This window comes from Neopsephotus bourkii, unplaced genomic scaffold (assembly GCF_033783945.1).
Source record: "Neopsephotus bourkii isolate Nb327-2 ecotype Australia unplaced genomic scaffold, CSIRO-AGI_Nbou_v1 NB_1067, whole genome shotgun sequence".
NCBI lineage: Eukaryota > Metazoa > Chordata > Aves > Psittaciformes > Psittacidae > Neopsephotus > Neopsephotus bourkii.
Window position 1 is genome coordinate 1347282 of NW_026901555.1, and position 20321 is coordinate 1367602.

A 20321-nucleotide genomic window follows, 5' to 3' on the forward strand; every position below is an offset into this window, starting at 1 on the left:
CTGCATAAGCCCAAATACAAAGGTCACACCACAACACATGATGGGTCAGCAGGGCTGTTACAGCTTGAAGACTGCAATGTACAGGATTGCACCACTTAACTATTCCTTCACTGAGATAAAATCTCAGAGACTGAATTTACGGTTGCTCTGAACTTGCCCATGACTGGGCTGCCCAACAGTCTCTTACATGTTCTCTTCTTCTAACCATGCACTAACAAAAAGAGAATGCTCCAAATGGTATCTCTAGGTCTGGGACAGCAATACTGTCTCTGACCTGAAGTAAAATGCCTCTTCAAATATCTAAGCCTGGTACCATTCTATTCATTGAATGTTACTGCCTCACTCCATGAGCAACTTGAACTGGGAGAGACTGCTCGTTTTTGGGTTGGTTTGGGGGTTTTTGTCCTGTGGGTTGGCTGAATCTCCAGGGTCTTTTGATTCCAAACCCTCTCAAGTTTCTTCAAAGTATCATACTTAAAAACTCCCTTCAGAAGTATTTTAGTGATGCTATTTTTACAGAGAGGCAGAGCACAGTCAAAACTTGTCATGAAAGGCTTTTCTTCTACCAGTTTTAGTCCTGCTGAGACAGAAACATGCATAACACAAAGATCATCTTGTTTGATCAGAAACAAACTAAAGAGACAAAATGAGACAATTCAAAGGGTAGCAGGGGAAGAAAGGAGCAAGCCACACACCTCTTAACCATTCCATATTTAACATCACACGAAGTATCACTTATAATATCAATGGGAATGCTTACCGATGCCTTACAAGTACACTTGTTTCTGGCAGAAGACAGCTAAGCTGCAAGTAAAACCAGTGCATCTCACATAGCAGCACGAATTTCATTTACCTTCCAAAAGAGCAGCTTGTCTGTCCCTGACCTGCCTGCACAATTTAGTTATCTTGTTGCAGCAGACTGGAAACATATCTTTCTTTTCAAACATTGCTGTTCTGACCACCCAGGTCATAAACTGGTTTAATACACTATTCCAAAATGAAAACTTCAAGAGGTTAGATTTTAATTTCTTCTGAAATAAAAATTTCCACTGTCTCTTAGGTGTATCAAAGTACCCTTCAGAGGAGAACAGATTAAGAAGTATCTTAAGATACAGCAGTTAAACTAAGTGTATTTTACTGATGTCAAGACCACCCACTTTCCCCCAACAACGGTTAAAACATAAGGTAAGGAACACTCAAGCAGCTGGAAAATTTAAAAGATGTAGAAGATTTTGTTAAGTAACTTTAAAATTAAAGTTTTAAACAATTACCCTATCATTTAGCAGAAAGTAATGGTTTAACAACTCCATCAGACAGCTTTGCTTCAGCAGATGGTTTTATACAAACTATCAATCCAGCCCAGAACAGCCACAGCACTTAAAAGCCATCTATTTGCCTTCTAAGAGGTAACTTGTAAAAAAAACCCAGTAATATCGTAACTGTGGTTTAACAAGTTCAGACTGACAAAGCTGAAAAGAGAACAGAGGTCAAAAGATGTGACATTCTCATTGCTAAAGAGTAACAAGATGAATGCATTTGATATTTCAGCATAAAAATCACAGCTGCCTTACTGCACCTGCCAGACAAGTTCAGGGATTAATGAATGTGTCCTGTTGAATTGTTAATCTACTCTTAAGAATACTCATTCAAAGGAACATCACTGACAGAGTATTAAGTAATACTACAATAAAAGTAGTTTCTGTATTATATAAACCAGACTTTGAGAGCTACCCATCCCTCCTTCCAACCTCCCAGTTTTACCCAGGGATGAAAGAAGTGTAGCAGGTTGAACAATTTCCATCTTCTGCAATATGTCTTCTAAATTATATATATTCATTGGGACATTCTGTACGTCTCCCCTTCCACAGGGGAGTTTAGCTAGTTTACCCAACAAACCTGTACTCACTCCTTCCCTTTTAGTCTTAGGTGAAAGATTTCTAGATTTGTTATATTTTAGGATTAATTATTAACACAAGTCTTCCTATGTGTGCAGTAGCATTAGTTATCACATCTTGGGAATTAGTATTTCAGAGAAAAAGTGTCACAGGTTGTTTTCCCTTCCTTCTTCTCTAATCACTACCTGCACCAGCTCTTCACTAGTGGTGGGTTAGTTCATTCCCCATTCCTAGCTTAATGCTTTAACAAAACCCAACAATCAAAAACTTATCTGGGCTCACAATGAGATTCTCATGTCCATATATACTCATCACTTTTAGTACTTCTTCCCCAATCATGATATTTCATATCAGTTTCCTATGGAAGCAAAACTATCATAGAAAAATCCTGCTCTACTTTACCTCAAGTCACCAATACCTTTTTCTTGTCACAATTCAAAATTCCTCAACCTGTAGGATTTTACAACAGAAATTTGTAGTCTTTAAATACAGCAGGATAATAAGTAATAGCTTCATTATTACAGATAATTGTGGCCAAAGAAACAAACAGAACAAAATCTATTAAAAGCTATGGCATATAACACTATATTCCTTATAATTTATGTTGGCACTATCCAAGTATTAAAATATAAACAAGTAAATCATTTGACTAATTACTTGGCAATCTGAATAAATGTAAACCCTTACCACATCTATCTAAAGCCCTGAGGAAGTGTCACAAGAAACATGAGTCCCATTACACTCTTTGTAGGCTTCCAATTCACACACAGTACAGAACTTGTCTGCAGTGAACATCAACAGCTCCAGTTGCTACATTAAATGTGGTTGAGGTACAACCACTGCAGTATGTCGTGGTTTAAACCCAGCCAGACAGCTTGTTCACTCACTCCCCCCCCTCTTGCCCTCCTCCTACTCCTGGGGGGATGGAGAGGAGAATCGAAAAGAATGCAACTCCCACGGGTTGAGATAAGAACAGTTTAGTAACTAAGGTATAACACAAATCACTACAGCTACCACCAATAATAATAATGATAAAGAAATAACAAGGGAAGAGAATACAACACCCCATCACCAGGCGACCGATAACTCACCCCCCCAGCCCGACCAAGCACCAACCAATACCTCCCCAACCCTGTAGTCCATTCTCCCTTCCAGGTAACTCCCAGTTACCTCCTGGGCATGACATGCTGTGGTATGGAATACTTCTTTGGTCAGTTTGGGTAAGGTGTCCTGTCTCTGCTTCCTCCCAGCTTCCCTCCTCCCTGGCAGAGCATGAGGCTCACAAAGTCCTTGGCCAAACCAAAACATCGTTTTTATCAGCTCTGCTCCCAGGCCAAAAGTCAAAACACAGCACTGCACCAGCTACCAAGAAAGAAAAATGACTGCTACTGCTAAACCCAGGACACAGTAAAACTTACAATCTGTGATCTTGAGCACAAACATTTACCAGCAGTGAAAGGGAGACAACAAAGAAAGGGGCTTTTAGAATGTAAATCATTAGATCAAAGGCATCCTGATCTTTGGAACTTATAAGGTGTCCAATACAGTTACTGCTGCTATTTGAATCAGCCTACCTCTCCACTGAGGCTCCTAAAGGCCTCAGGCAGATATTCCTGAAGCATCAGTTTAAACTGCTAGCAAACAGCCTACAGGAAATGGTGTGTGAAACTGCTAAACACGTTAAAAAATCCATCCTAAAAATATGTTGGAGAGAACACTGAAACAATTCTTAACAGCTCCATTCTCAAACAAAACGCACACAGAAGAGTGAAAAAGAAATGGGAAAAAAAAAGCCTGTGTCTCCATAACGTGTTGCTCAAACTAAACATTACACTTTGATTGCTATTTGCTTTAAATCTCTGATGATCTCATCAAAACAAACCAATACCTGATTACCTAAGGATTCACCTAACAGCCTTTAGGCAATAACTCTCAGTGTAAACATTTGGGGTAATAAAGTTAAGCTTTTTCACTTAGCATTTACAATCATGCAATCCCTACTCCTTTTTAGAGAGCCAGATTAATTCTTGTCAATTCCCCACTTTCTATATTCCTTTCCAAATTCTAGCAACTTTAAAACAAAGGCTTAACCTAGAGCTTGGATCTCCAGTTCCTCAAATAGAACATTCATCAGTAGCACAACATATTACCACAATCCCCATCACCCTGACTGAAGCACGCACATTTTCAGCTCAAGACAGAGAATGCAGTGGCCAAACCTTGTCCAAGCTGAATTGGCTGAACTGCAAACTCTTCAAAGCAAGCAAACTGTGATTGACAGCCTTAAGACATATTTTTCTGTTCTTCCATACTAAATTTAAAATTACTTATTTCTGAATACAAATTCTTCCCTTGCCTCATATTAATATTCCTCAATGTCTCTACTATATGCTGGGATTTGCTAAAATGAGCACAATGGTGAAACAAACTACTGCATTAAAATTATCACAGAAAAGCTTTTCCTCAGCTGAGTAAATAATTACTACATTAATTATGGCATCAGCTCATGTCTCTACTCTTCAACTGACTGTTTTTAAACACAACAAAATCACAGCTTAAAAATAAATTAGAACAATTAAGAAAAAATTGACCCTTCTTGGAACCAAGAGCAGATTGGACAATACAAGCAGCCATGGGTTTTCTGAAAGCCAAATTAATAGTTCTGGAGCATCCCAAGTATAAAGGGACTGACAATTTGTCTCATGACCTGTCAGGTGATATCTATGGCCCCTGAGCTGCTATCATCTTTGTAGCAATAAAACACACACTTCTAAGATAAGAGATAAGGCTTCCTTTCAAGAACTACTGGTATTTTCAGTGCTTTAATTATTCTTCATATGCCCTTTTTCACCACATACTCTGGTGATTTTCCTCTCAAGCAATCAGAATTAAGAGGAAGTATCCCAAGCTAATGTGCAGTTGTAAAAAGACAGACTTGTGCATTACACAGATGTAAAAACCACACTGCAAACTTCATGATTCAAGAGGTTTGCAAGCAGATATTACACACATCTTCCACCAAAGTGCTGAAGTTTATGTCTCCCAGAGAGTATTTCAGAGCACCCAAAGGATTGCTGACCTTCCTACAACAGTCTCGCCCATCTCCTAAATGTACCGATTTGGGACTAAATCATACTATACTCCAATACATAGCCTTGTTTTTCTCAAATATTTTTTTTTTACAATCCTTACTATACCAAATTCTACTAAATTTCAGTTTTATCATATCTCTTGAAACTGAGCCCTGTCTTCTGAGCTGCTTTAAAAATTACAAGTTCTGCAAGGACCAGTATCAGGTTTTGGAACATAGAGGGTATACACAAAAAAATTGACATAGATAAGGGAATTATGCACACATGCAAAAAGGGAGATTCAGAAGCTTACATTTAGAGACCTACATTTTGAAAAATGTATATATGTTCATTGGAAATTTTGCTGCACTGCCCTACATCTTGCCCAAAAATCTTAGTACATTAAGCAGTGAACAAAACTACTGAAAATCATCTTCAATTTAGAATACCGCTACCCTTTAAATATGGAATAATTCAGAATGGAGTTATTCCTTTAAAAATGGAATAACAGCAACTTTTGCTTGCTGACTGTTACTCATGTAACCCAATAACACAATTCACTGTCTTTTAATTAAAAACTTACTGAATTTCTGTAAGCAAAGCTCTTCAGACTCATTCCCAAATAACAGGATACAAATGTTCCTGTAATTTTAGTTCAAGGTTGTGAAGAGACAGAATATGGAAAACCATACACGATTTAACTGGATTCTTCCAAACATTACAAAGCATTTAGGAGCCATGGATGCAAATTAAAATCAGATTCACACCTGAAAAATGACATTTGACCACATAATCAGATTTTTTTCCAAGGTTAAAAAATAGGAAAAAAAAAAAAAAACACAAAGGAGGAGGGGAAAGGCAGATAATTAATTTGATACATATTTTGGGACATACTCCCAAATGATGTACAATTCAGGCAAGCTATGTTTACTACATAAGTACCAAAAACAACCCATTGTTTCCCAAAACACAGTAGCCTTTCTACGGAGGACAGAGAGGATCCAGAACTCCACAGAAGCTAAAACTGGAAATAATGAACACAGGATTTAGTATTTACTGAACTGCAGATGCACTTAGCACTGATTTTAGTTACATGAATATCAGATTGAGACCACTGGATGAAAATGGACTTCCCTATATTCCTTCCCCTTGCCTTTTTTCCACCTATCACTTCCCCTTTAGTTTACTTCTCTTTGTCTAAAAGGATCACTGTTTGAAGTAATCATCCAGCAACAGGCGTTTCCTCCAAAAACATTTTCTTTATTCCAGACAAATGTCAGTCCTTAAGTGCAGTAATTTGGTTTAAGGCGATTCTTCCCTTTTACACTGCCAAATCAGAAACTTGAAAACACTTCCTTAACATCTTCAATTTCAATACCCTAATTATGGTTCTGTAATACTCAAAAGGATTAAAGTCTTGAAAATATAACACTTGGTCCCCTTAATATATGCTGAATTATTTCCTGCTATGCAAAGGAGAAAACATTTGCAACACCCTGGTGGACTTACGGTTTCCCTTTCAGGATACCCTTTCACATCAGGTTTATAGCAGTATCATCAGCCTAATATCTAAGCTTCAGTCCTAAAAAGAGAGTAAGTTTCGGCTTTGTTTCATAAAGGTATTCAAACAACTTTCAGTGAGACCACTCTCTATGTAAAGAAAGAGCTCAGTATTAATTCATTTATGGACTTCCTCCTGGCCGCACCACACACTCATGATGTCCTACACAAAAACACCCCACCAGATAACTGTCCAGGAAACCACAGAAGTTTCCATTCACCTTTGGTTTAAGGTAAATGTTTAACTCTTTTAAAAACTGAAGTATTTCTCTCTCAATGATTCTACACTTACATCACTGATGAAGAAATACTGCTGCTCTTCCATCAAAATCTATGCAAGAAGCCAAAACCAAGACTGTGGCTGGAAATGAGCAGTACTATTAGATAATTTAACTAGGTGGCAGGACAGCAATGAATTCCCTGAATCTAATTAACCATGACAACTGTTCAGGCAGGTAAATATGTTAACTTGATCAACACTTCATCCTCGCAATGGCACATCTAAACTAGTTCTTCCCACTTATGAAAAAGATTTTATTTGAACACAGGTTGGTGTGATCGGCAGAAATCAAACGCCTGATCAAAACAGACTCAGTTGTAGAACTCTGTATCCATTTTATCAAGCAGTTTTTGTCTACATCACAGGTGTAATTCCCACTTTGTGATTTCATTTCAGTCTTAGGCCTTTTAAGAGCAGGGATTTCATACAGAAAATGTCTGAAAGATAATTTCCAGTTCCAAATATTCTTGGCCCAGAGACCAGAGCCTTTGTTGCTCTAAGGTGAAACACTCTCAACTGAAAATAACAGAAACCGAGTGAAAGAAGAGACTTTTAAAATCAGCTACTATTGGCTTCCCTTTGAAGCGATCTTGATTGCTGTAGCATGTTTCACCTCTCACATCCTACTTTGTTCATCCTCCTGCTTAGGTCCAACAACAGGATTATGTACAAATTACTTTAAGAACAGAAGCAAAGGATAAATTAATTTTTCATGTATTTCATCTTGCCAACCTGTTGCCCTTATGAAATTCAGGCCAGAAAAATAATGCTTGTAAGATTCCAACTAGTACGTATTACTTTTCTGCTGATGGAGATCATCGACTGTCTTTGTATCTAACCTGTTTTCTTTGATGAAAGCCATTGGGTTTGCAGCCATTTTCCTTCTCTACATTAAGCCCCGACCTATTTCTAACACATCCCTTTGAGGGTGAAGAGGCATGACATCTGAATTTTACAGACATATCCACCTTCTCAATTCCACATTTCTAATAAGTAATTAGCATATGATTATTTAAAAAAGCTTCACAATAGGTCAAAAAGAGATCAAGAAGTACCCATGCTAATTACAGAGGTTACATCTTCCTCAGGAGAGCATTAATGCCTGAGGTAAGCCATACCAGCTCCCACCCACATACATGAGGCATTAGCTTTTGCTGAATACTTATCACAACATCATATTAAAATACCAGATCAAGACAACTAAACTTTCAAATCATAATGGTAACATATGCTCACCTTTTTCACAGAAAATTAATAGGAAAATATTCTACTAAACACTAAGTATTGCCAGGAAATAGAATGTGACTATATTATAATTATTTCTACAGCTCTTGCATACCTTCTACTTTCCTCTTCATTAGCAATACTAACTGGTTGCACAGCAATTGTTCCCACTTCCTGGGAAGCAAGTGTTGAATGGTATAAAATCCTGAGCTAACATTGCATCATTGCTTAGGAATCTATACAACCTGCTAATTCAAGTCTGGAACTGTAAATTGATTCCTGTAAAGGTCTCGAATACTGCTATAAAAGCTAGTTTTCTCCCTCTTGGAATAATATCCATCACCCTTAAACCTCTGATACAAGCAGAGACAATGTTTCCATTCCTGTTAGGAAATGCTCTCCAGGAGTAAAGCTATCAACTAGTTTGATCTGATACAGCCCAGTTCACTCAGCATGCTGCAAAAGGAGTCTTAAGAGTGGCAATGGTCTGATTTTCATGTTACTGATCTTACAGATGTTGTTATCACGGCAGCTTTTATGAAAGCCTTTTTGCCATTCTTCTACTAATTCTTGAGCTTAAATTTTGTAAATCGTCCCGTGTTGAATGCACAATATTAGCAAAGTTAAACAAACAACTTTTTAATCTCCCACACTCCTTAGCAGCTCGGTGAAACTGATAGTTAAGTACTTGCACAGGACTATTGACAAATACAGCTTGTAAGCTTTTAGTAATGTTTATGAATGTTGCTATTATTTTGGAAGCTACACAAATTGCACATTACCATGCATCAACAACCAAGCCACAAGTCATTAAAGCACAGAAGTTACCCATGGGTATTAAACCAGATCTGCTTGTCCACCCCATGTATCAAACACAGGTAACACTTGCTTTCTTACCATTAAACCAACACTATCTGCACAAAATTGAGAGAGATTTGTTTTCTTCAACACCTTCACAAAATACAGTCACACCCCTAAAAGCCCCTTGCGAGGGAGTTGCATGTAGATCACATAGCTGCTTTAACAATAATCTTGGTTTCATTAAACCTGATGCAAATTTCACCGCTGCTGTCAGTAGAAACAGCATTTTCTACCCCTGAAACAAGGACCAGGTGAAAGAAAGCGGTGAGGCTGCCTTAATTTTTTCCATTTTCAACCAGAAATTTGGATATCAGTCATAGCTATAATTTCACCTTTCCACGTTTCTTGGATTTTTCACAGTTTCAAATCAGTTGATTAAAAACTACATCAGGTTTAAAACGTTTATACAAGTTCCTGGCATTTGTACATTTGCTATGCACTTTTGGCCCATAGATCGACTGTGGGGAAAACACTACAAGTATAAAACCAAAGCAAACTTCCTGGTGACTGTACACAAGCCTTACCTGCATCATGGTAACAACGTGACAAGGATTTAGGAGGTAAATGACAGTCCTGGTAGCAAACTTGAACCCCATCTCCAGCCCAAAGATGAGACACAGCACCACCAGCAGCACATTCTTGCCCAAACTCTCCTGCTTAGTCTGGGGCTGCAGCAGCAGATGACCCTCCAGGTCCCTCAAGTGCAGCTGCCTGAGTTTCCAGAGGGACAGAAGGATTTCCACGATTCCCACACTGAGGAAGACCACGCTCTCCAGAAGACGCTGCTGCCCAGAGAGAAAGGCCGCGCACTCTGGCCCCCCGTTACCAGCAAAGCTGGGGTCCACACCCCCATACATCCAGTCCAAAAGATTATGGAGGCTGTAACGAGACATGGTGGGATGGTGCCTCTTCTCCTCCCCGACACTGTCCAGGAACAGGTAGCAGCAAGATGGAATCAAAGCCAAAATGCTGCCGAGCTGATGGACCATGAAATGCAAGGACGGCCTCTGTGTAGTCCCCGTCCTCCCTCAGCTTGAGGAGAAACAGCTCAGCTCCGGGCGAGGCTCATTTTCGGCTCTTCCTTTCGATACCAGGACGCGACCCTCAAGCCTGCGAGAAGGGAGGAGCCACAGATGAATGGAGCCTGCGAGCAGCAGCAAAAGCCCCTGGCCTGAGCACCCCTTCCTCTTCCCGCCTGGCTGGCCCTGGCTGTCCGCCTCCTTCGCACTCCCGGCTCTCCCCTTCCCTCCGGACAACGCTAGGAGTTGTCTCTGCGGCGCGGCCGCCGTCTTCAACCCCCTCAGCCCGCCCAACGGCTCTCCCGCGCGCCCCAACGGCCGCGGCTCGCGCCGCGCTGGGCCCCGTACCTCGCGGCGGGGGCGGGCACCGCTCCGTTAGGGTGCGCGGCTCGGCCCAGCGCCCCCAGCCATGGCGCCGGCCCCGGCGCGGGAAGGGAAGGAGGAGGAGGAGGAGGAAGCAGCAGCGCTCCCCTCAGCGGCGGCACGGCAGAGAGTACAGCCCTGGGCGGGCGGGCCGCTCCCCGCCGCCTCCCGCGGCTTTCCCGGCCCCTTCCCAACGTCGTAGCATCACCCCACCGACGTGCCTGACTCACACCGAAAAATGGACGAGCCCCCCCCGAATTGGCTGCTCCCGGCCGCCCGCTCCTCCCTCCCTCCCTCCGCCCCGGCTGCTCCCACCTCCCTCCGCGGCTGCTGTACCTCAGCGGGCAGTGCTCGTCTGCTCCCCGCGTCCTCGGCTTCCTTCTGTTACCCCTGCCTTCACCCGCTGCTTCTCCTCACATGCAGCCTCCCGCGGCCCGTTCCTGCCGCCGCCACACGCCCAACTCCGCTCTGTGCCGCCTCCGAAGGGGAAGCCGAGGGCCCGGCACAGCTTCCCGCTGCTCCCCGGCCAGACCCGAGCCGGCAAGCGGCGTTAACTCGCTGAACGAGTTCCTCAAGTGCCACTGCAGCGGGGGTTAGCTGGCCAAGAAACTGCGGCCACGAAAGGCCAAGCTCGAGAGGGGCCCCGGTGTGCGCGCCGAGGTGATGTATTCCCATCTGTGAGCCTTCAGCAGTGGAGGCCTGGCTCCCGGCTTGTGGCTTTGTGAAGCCGCTGTAGCGCAAACACTGAACTCTGTTCCCATCTGAAAGGCAAAGGTAGGTGAAGATCCAGGTAGATAAAGTGCATTAAGGGGGGGTGTTGTTGAGTTACTTAGAGCTAGGAATGGACACACCTGAGAGCTGGCTATAGATTTTACTTCATACAACCTGCTCCCCTCCTTGGCCGTGCCAGGGCTGCCCTTCACCCAGCAGCGCTATGACAGCACTGCTGCTGGCCAAACCATAGAGCCTATTTAATTGAAAAGAAAAGCTCAGTCTGACCCATAAGTTTTAACAGACCAGGCAGATACACCCACTGGCTGAGTGGAGGTGATTTCCATACAGACGGAGAGGCAGCAACCCCTGGTCTGTAAAGCTGGAAGCACTGCGTGTGTGCCATCCTGCTGTGAAAGAAATGACTCCTTTTGGGGGGAAAGAAGGGTGGCCCAGCAAGCTTTTCCAAGATTTGCAAGGGCTTCTTTCCATAATTAAAATTGATAAGAATTCCTCTAGAAAATGCTGTGTTCTCAGCCATTGCTGATTCATTAGAACACCTCTCATTCATTTAATTACGCACAAACCTGCTACAAAAAGGGGAATATGAAGAAGTTGGATGCACAACGTGAATAGGTGCAAACACCTCCTCTGTTAACTGGACCTGCACATGCCTGCAGCACAGACTTGCTGCATTAACCTGCTTCACAGCCTGAACAATCAAACCAAGCAGCTCAGCATTAACACCAATATTCTGGCAGTTCTTTTCTTCCGCTATTTCCAATAGAGGATGCCAGTGAAGAATAACTGGCTGAGAGTGTGAAAGTGGGCAGTATTTTGCCCACAAAACAGAACATTTGCAAAATGACAGCTTGCTGTCCATGGAAGAGGAAGGAGAGAGAACAGCTAAATAAAAACAGATGTCATGAAAGCTAAAGACTTAAGCAATTAATAGTTAAGATCTCATAGGAGGGAAGTCTAAAGAAAGGAGTTAAGAAAAGGAACAGTGCTTTAGGAAAATAATTCAAAGGGCTCATTTATCCCAATTATGAGTAAAATAGAAATAATAGTAAGGTTAGCTTGATAGGGATGGAACCAAAGAAATACAGCTTGATCAGCGTAATAAACTTGCATCCCTGAAAAGCTCCTGGGACAAATAATCTCACAAACTATTATTAGCAACCAAATGATAACCAGGGAATGATAGCAGTCAACATGGATCTGTCAAAAATAAATGACACCAGATAACTTGATTTTCCCCTCCATTAAGGAACAGGCCTTGTAGATAACACAGAGCCTGTTGCCAGTTTGATGAGGGTTTTGACACTTTCATGACATTTTCATTTAAGAGTTAGAAATATGGTCTGGATAAATGCCTTGTGAAGTCTATACAGAACTGACTGGATAGCAAGTAGTTCACTGTCAAAAGGAAAGAATGTATTGCTGGGTTTCTGCAGCCTGTCTTTAGCCTGGGTCTTTTTGTTATTAACAATATAAATAATGGAACATTATTTATTAATCTTGCAGGTGATACAAAGCTGAGTGGGATGTATTTAAATTAAAATAGTCTTTAAAAAAACTGAAGAATATGTTCAGCAAGATGGATCATAGTTGAACACATATTGGGATAAGCCACCTGGTGTAAATCATCACTGCCTTTCCTCTTCCCCTTGCTACTCCTTTCCTCTCCCACTGCCTTCTGCCAGCATAAACTCTTCTGGGGCTCTGTGGTTGACTGTATGAGGAAGCTGATTAACATTACTGTTGTAACTCCAGAGGTAGCTGCAGTCTGGAGCACTTTGCTGATCAATTTGATCCTGGTTTGGGTCGTGGTGATGGATGAGGTGACCTGCTGATTTCTTGGTTTGCTGTAATTTTCCACTCATTGGAATGAAGGAGCATAGTTGATATGAACTGGACATCCTGGTGCGACTGATGTTTCTTTGGAACAGCACAATGTTGTTAATTCATATTCAGGTTGAGATTCACTATAAATCCAAGAGATCTGGTTCTCTGATCTTGATCTGCTGAGTGGCTTAGGCACAGTTCCTCCATTTTCTCTGTTCCAGTCTCTTCCTCTTCTTTGAAAAGCACTCTGTAATCTGTGAATGAGAATTTAGTGTTATTGACTGAACAAAAGCCATTGTTCTTTTCTGTTTGTTAACCATTTCCTCTCATCCTTTCACTAAGTAATTTAGGCTGTAAGACCCATTGTAAACAAATATATCTCCTATGTCAATAGAAATAGCTCTCTAAAAGCAATAAATTCCTGTAATGAAAATGCTTGCACAAGAGCCTCAGGCTTGTTCTTATATCTAACATGAGATTTATTTTTCTGTCTATGGCTTCTGGAAATGCAAAATATATAAAAAAGTAAAATCTAATGTTAATCTATGAAGAAATGCCAGGGTTCTGAGTGTGCCACTAGGCTTAACCACCCGAGCAGCCTTGTGTGGGGCTCCTACTCACAGCCCATCTGCCTGGGAGCTCCATGGCTCTGCACCAGTTCTCACCCAAGCCTTGCCACAATTGGAGCCATAAAGCCATACTGGCACACTCAGGGCCCTGCCATTTCTTCATAGATTAACAATGAATTTCGCCTTTTTACATATATAGTAAACAGTCTTCCAACAGGGTGGCTAAGAAATGGTATTGAGCATAACTAAAGACTTGAGAAGAGAACATGAAACTTTGCCCTTTTGCTGCTCTTGAACATGACTGGGGGAATTCCACTGCAACAGGTAACTCCAGGTTCCAACTGGTGGCTATTATTAGCAACGACTGCCTAAAGTAATTCAGCTTATCACAAAAGCTGCAACTACACGTGTTGTAGGTGTGAGCACACCCTTGTGGCTCATACATAATGATTCAAACTTGCCCAGCATTAAGGTGAATCTAACCTACAGTCAACATCCTGACCTAGAGAATGTCTTAACACCAGCCACATGGACATACGTGATTCCAGCTTCTCAACATGACTGACTCTGGTTAAGTGCTGATCACTTGTTTTGTTTTACTGAGCACAAATGTGGGAAATGGATGAGGTTTGAGTTCCATTTTTAAACGATCTTATTAAACTTCAGTGACAGCGCAGGAGAATATTAAAAGTAGTCTTCAAAACTGTTTAGGTTAGGAAAAACATCTAATCCTCAGTATTTCCTTCACTGGTAGTTTTCATAAGTGTAACATGCTCAAAAGAGCAGGAGCGAGAAGAAATACCAATGCTCTCTCTCCTAGGGCACAAGAAGATGCCTCCCAGCAAATCAGCAAGGTGGTATCTTTCTTCTTGCCTGCTGATATCAACAAGTGAAAAAATCAACAGCTAGTGGTTATATTTTCATTGATCCCTACAGCAAATGTGTCTCTCCCCAATAAAGAACATAGGTATTACTATTAGATATGCTATTATTATTAGGTTGGAACTAGATGATCTTAAGGTCCTTTCCAACCCTAACTATTCTATGATTCCATATACTTTTTCATGTTGAATTACCACCAGTTCACATTTTGAAAACTACATTTGCTGTTTGTTTTTGTCTTGCTAAAAATCTACGTTCACAGAGATTCTTCCATCAGTTGTTCTGACTCCCTTCTGTTTAGTCAGATGTTCACATGTACTTTTTATTAATTTAAAGAAAGGCTGTGGTAGTGTAATTGCTGATTTCCTCTCAAGGAATTTTCTTGAGAGCAAGATGAAAAGCTGTTGCATTTGTCATATCTCTCCCTGTCAGATAATTTTGCTAGAACATACACTAGACAATACTGTAAAAAAAGGTAAACTTCAGTGTGAAACATTCAAATGAGAAGCTTTAAAAGCATCTCACCCTTTCATGGGTTTTAATCCAATGGAGTGAAAAATAATTATATAAAGAACCAAGAGAAACTTGTTAGGTGACAACTGTGTGAGCCAGCTTGTTGTTGAATCACATTTCTGTCATGTTTGCAGTATTTGACTTATTTTTCCCTTACATAAGAAGCTGCAGTATTAATAGACACAAAACAGTTGGATGTAAAAGCAGGGAGAAATAAATATCATGAATGTGTGAGGTTTGCTTTGAGAGAAAGAAGTCACTGTCAACATCTCACCTGCATATCAATTAATTAGCTTCAACCCATGTTGAAGTTAAAAGGCCAAGCAGGACTGTCAGTAACTGTAACACAAGTTGAGGATGCATCTAAGAAATGGTGATGTGTTTCTTTGTAGTCTCATGTGTTAGATGAGTAAAGGCATTCTCTGAGGTTATTTGGAGCTTGGGGAAAAATATTTTTGTTGAGATCAGTGTAAGAAAAAACAAAATGTGTCCTTCAGAAAATGAAAGTGTCCATCCAGATGTTATCTATGTGTTGTTCTTAAACTTGAAGTATCTTGAGAATTAACAGAAGAATAACTGCTCTTTTCACACATTGGTAACTAAACATTAGTTTAAAGTGCTCTGTGACATTCACTCCCTTTTGTGTTTGCATGCTCTATTGTTTAGCCCTCTTTCAGTTTTCAGGGCATTTGCTTTGTTTCATGTCCAGCACTAGGACCATAATATTGTGAAGTCTAATGAAAACCATTTCCCTAAGAACCACCCAAACTTTTTTTCTTGGAAGCTCAGCCTGAACAGCACTTTTCTCACTGTTGCCTTCCAAACCAAAATACTATATTAATAACATGCACATTTGTAGATGCTTACATGCACAATTCAATAAATCTCCTCACAACACTTGGCTAGTCTTTCAGTGAACCGCATCCAAGTGGGAAGTGATCTCTGAAATATCTATGGCTAGACTGTAGAACACTTCTCATGCTGATGTCTCAGAAAAATCAGTGAAGTCAGTGAATGAAACCACTGATGAATTTGCCATTATTAGTTTTACAAGAATTGTTAGCTTGGTTCACGTTTGTTAGAGGTAATTTTAGCTATGACTGCTATACGTAGGAGGTGTGTGATTCTATAAATCTACACAGATAGGCAAGGAGAAGAATCTGTGCTTCCTTTTTTTGTTCTATTTTGCTATAGTTTATTGGGCACATTGACACCCATGAAGACTTACCAAAAACCCTGTTAAGACTCAGTTTGGTTTTAAAAACTGAAATCTAACTTCTGATTATTAAGACATGGTCTTAACTTACAGATCTTAGCCTGAGAGGTTCTGAATGCTGGTGTCTTCCCTAAACTTCTGCGTAGAATTTGCCTTTATTATTAATACCACAGTGACGCTGGGTATTCAAAATCAGGGAACTGCTATTTTTAGCGTAATGTAAACCAAATGTAATTCTGGTCTCAGAAACAAAACAGAAGGCAGGAAGGAGAACTCTTAACATGATGTAATCTCTGGTTAGTTAAGTTGTATGAAATTTGTACAGTTCCATTCTATCATGGAATAGTATGTGATCAGGTCTATTACATCATAGTGTGTTGCCATTGTGTATTTTTATGTCTTGTGATGCTCAGGGAAGGAGGCAGTCAATACCTCAGCTTTTACAGGGATAAATCAGGCATTGTACATATTCAGCAAAGCTTTCTGAGCCACCCATGGGTTCTGTTAGACCTTCCTGTCATTTATTAGCTTATGTAGGTATCAGTCACACATTTAACATTTCTGCTGAATATAATACATAAAAATAGGTGCTATAAAATACCAAAAGGCTGCTCTTATACCCTTGTATTGGGTTTGCATGGAGAGGTTTTGGTAGCAGGGGCGCTACACAGGTGGCTTCTGTGAGAAGCTGACAAAAGCTTCCCCCAGGTCTCATTAGAGCCAAGAGAGATGCACCAGTGGCCAAGGCTAAAGCCCATCAGAGACAGTGGTAGCACCTCTGGGATAATGTATGTAAGAAGGGGAAAAAAACGTCTGTGTAAAAGCAGCATTCAGAAGAGAGGAGTGAAAGTATGTAAGAACAACTCTATAGAACTCTAAAGACACCAAGACACACAAGGTGTGAACTGCAGGAGGGGAGGAGATGCTCCAGGTATTGGGTGCAGAGATTACCTGCAGCCCACGGAGAGACATATCTCTGGAGTTTATTTTAAGCAGTTATTGAGGAAAAAATGGTATACTCACATGTTTTCCCTGCGGGTTCGTGCATTTCATGAAGTGTGGGAGCCTCACGAAAGACAGAGGTCACGTTTAAGTTGTTACTGGAAGATTTAGTTAACCGTGTTGTTAAAGCCACTGCATGGAATAACGAGCCCTCTAGTGGTTGTTCACCTCCCAAATTCTCACTCTAATGCTCCACTAACGAATACCTTTCTTTTCCAGTAGCAGCGCAATTTGTGTTGTTTTACCCCTTGGTGATGTTATCACTACTTTTCTACACATAGGAAATGAAATAGTAAGAATTGGGTTAGTTCTGTTTTAATGATACTTGACACACCTGCATGATACATGAGACTCTTCTATATGGGACTTTTACTGTAAAGACCAAGACTACATGCCTGTGTCTCCACAAGGTGTGATGACAGGGCTTTTGGTCACTGAGGGTTTGGCAGGTACCTAGGCTGAGGTACCTACCTCATACATCAACAGAACATAGGATGTATGGAAAAAGAGGCAGGTAAGAACGTATGGAAAGAAGGCAGGAATTGTGTTCTCTCCTATTAGAGATGAAAGAGGGAAATAGGCTTTACAGTCCTCTAATGAGCTGCAGTGGGAAGGAACCAGCTCTGAGCTGCAGCAGTCACCAGACTGAATTGTAGTGCTAAATAACTTCAGCTTTCCTGCAATGCATGTTTTGTAATGAGTTGATGTATGAGGGTTGGTTTGGTTTGGTTGCTTAAGCCAATATAATGCACAGTGTTTGAAGGAAATAAAATATGCATCTTACGCAGATTTAATCTCTGCTCATGTTCTTACCTCAGGATCCAGGTGAATCCTGTAGTCGACGGCTCCTTTATTGCTGTTACAGCAGTAGATGCTGACTGACAGCTTTCAGTCACAGAACAGGGGAGGCAAAGGATTTTTTCAGGTCTGTGATTTCCAGATAGCTCAGCCACTTTTAGTCTCTTTCATAAGTCTTAGATATATTTACCACAGAGCTCTCTAAATTTACCAGGCTTATGTACATGTGAGCATTTTAACAGCTTGGCTGGTGGTTTGCATCATGCTTCAGAGGGAGCTGCTATTTGTTTTCCCCCGGCTGATTGCTGGGAAGAGCTTTTCCACAGTCTCAGACTTCACACAATCTTTTCCTGCCTGGACAGGGGGTCATGGCTGTGGGCCTCAGCACAGGTCCTTTATCAGCAGACCACATGGGACTCGGGACCAGATTTTTTCCATTGAGAAACTCTGACTTATGTTGAAAAGAGGTACTCAAATAATTTACTTAAAGCTTCCTTTACTACAAACAGAGGGAAGGGGTAAGCAGAAAGTGTAGGGTGAATGGATAGCCAAAGTCAGTGGCCAGATCTCTGAGAACATAAAATGGAAAACTTTCCCCAATGAAGAGGGCAGGTGGCTCAGCAGGTGGCAGCACACGGCCTGCTTGGGCTTAACCTGGTTTCCACCCCTAGGGAAAAGCTAGGCTTCCAGTCCTGTCCTGGTTCCTGCTATTAAACAGATCCCCTTTCCTTCCTTTGAAGCAGGAGATGTTTAGCAACGCAATGGAAAGTATCAGTGCCACTGGTCACTGCCATACGACAAACACAGAGTGGTTTGGGGGAAGATCATTTGGAGAAAAAACCAGTAAAGGATGGAAGCAGCACAGCTCACTAGCAGTAACTTGGGCTAGAGCTTGCTGCATAGACACAAGTGTCAACAGAATGTCAAAATAAACAGTAAATCTCATTCTTGATAATCCTGTTGAGTTCTGCTACACAGACACCTAGCTGTGCCTGCCTATTAGGAGAAGCAAAGGCTTCCATGATGTGGTTTTGGATGTTGAATGGCCTGAGCAATCTGAACTACTTTGTCTGCACTGTGAGGAGTAAGAGTGCAGTGGTCTAAAGCCTCTAGAACATGGGATTTTCAAATTCTAAATCTGATTCTAAAACATAATTCCCAGGTGCTTCTTTTCTCTCCTCCCTGATCCTTAAAGGGTGGGTGTCAGGGGAAGGGTGAGGGTCCACAGGTTCTTTGTAAATGGGGTACTGTGCTTTGAAATACCTTGAACAAGACTTCTCAGCAAGTAACTCACCAGCTGCAGCATCGCACCCATTCTGCCTCCAGACAGGCCTAAAAACCTTGGTGTTGTCTTTGCATATTGCACATCCCCTGCCAACTTCCTCACCTAGCCCATGGGGAAAGAAAGCAGGAATCCTTCTGGGAATATGCTGATCATGAGATGAAAACTTGACAGCATTTATTTATGATTACTTTGAGTTAATGGCAGGTATTTTAATCCCACTCTGCTGAAACTATTGATTTGTTCATTAGCCTGAATTTGGCTGAAGTATCAACTAACACCCAGGGGAACATCTTAGAGCTACAGACGAGGGAGATTATTGGGCTTAATTGGTATTACTGCTGTAGAGCTCCTGTGGTGTGGGAATATGGCTTGCTTATTTCAAACTTTTTAATCCAGTATTAAGAGGAATTGCCATGAAGTTACACCATAGAGAAATAATGAGTCCAAAGTTAAACCCTGTGTAGTAATCTAAAACTCTTTAAGCCTCCTGTTCATCACAAATCCTCTACCATTTCTCCTGAACTCCCTTATGTTTGTGCCAACAGTTCTATAGGGTGTGTGGGCCAGGCTTGTGCCCCGTGTAGTACCAGAGAAGCTGGTAGGGTCAGAATATTAGAAGCAAGATAACAGTAGGTGGATTTTGGCAATCCAAAATGCTTGATCAATAATGCTTAAAGACAAAAAGCCATAGTGCTGTTTGTAGCCTTGATAATCAGGAGATAAGGAAGACAAAGTTTGTGAAGAGAAACATCTCTTGTTAGGCCCGGTGATGTAGTTGCAGGAAGTCATGAAAATAATATCCTAAAGCTTGGTAAGAGATGGAATTGCTCAGGCTGTTTGTCTGGTGAATATAATGCACCTTTTGTTACCCTGCCTATTTTTGCACTACCTTCTAATTTTCTCAAGCTGCTACAAGGCTGTTACCTGAAGATGCTTCTATTGTATATTAATGAAGTAGTTAAATTATCTAGGCAGCACAGGCTAAAGCTGAAACTCCCCAGCATCATGTTTCTTAACTATCATTGTCCAGTAAGAAAATAGGTCTGTAAGTGATACTATTCATCTGAACAAGAGGAAACTGTGACTGGTGTTTGTCAGCTGTGTGTAACACTGATACCTGAACTGGCCTTGGAGCCAGGTATCACCACAGATAATGTGGTGGTGTCTGCTTTCGGGCAGGTTTGAATCCTGAGGACTAGACCAGCAGGAGCAGAGAACACCTCA

At 41.3% G+C, this 20321-nt stretch overlaps 1 protein-coding gene across 4 annotated transcripts in view; it reads right to left on the minus strand.

Moving 5' to 3' along the window:
• TMEM164 (transmembrane protein 164) overlaps window positions 1-10538 on the minus strand; it is a 40262-nt gene extending 29724 nt beyond the window's left edge. The window contains exons 1-2 of one of the 4 annotated variants that reach the window (XM_061361898.1): window positions 10259-10538; window positions 9416-10001 (exon numbers count right to left, since the gene is read on the minus strand). In XM_061361898.1, coding sequence (XP_061217882.1) covers window positions 9416-9880 — 465 coding nt within the window. In that variant the 5' untranslated portion in view covers window positions 9881-10001; window positions 10259-10538. Of the gene's footprint in view, window positions 1-853; window positions 1132-1761; window positions 1883-9415; window positions 10002-10258 lie in introns of those variants that run through there. The other 3 variants (XM_061361901.1, XM_061361899.1, XM_061361900.1) reach the window with 3 other exon arrangements.
• Between the last annotated feature and the right edge of the window lie 9783 nt (window positions 10539-20321).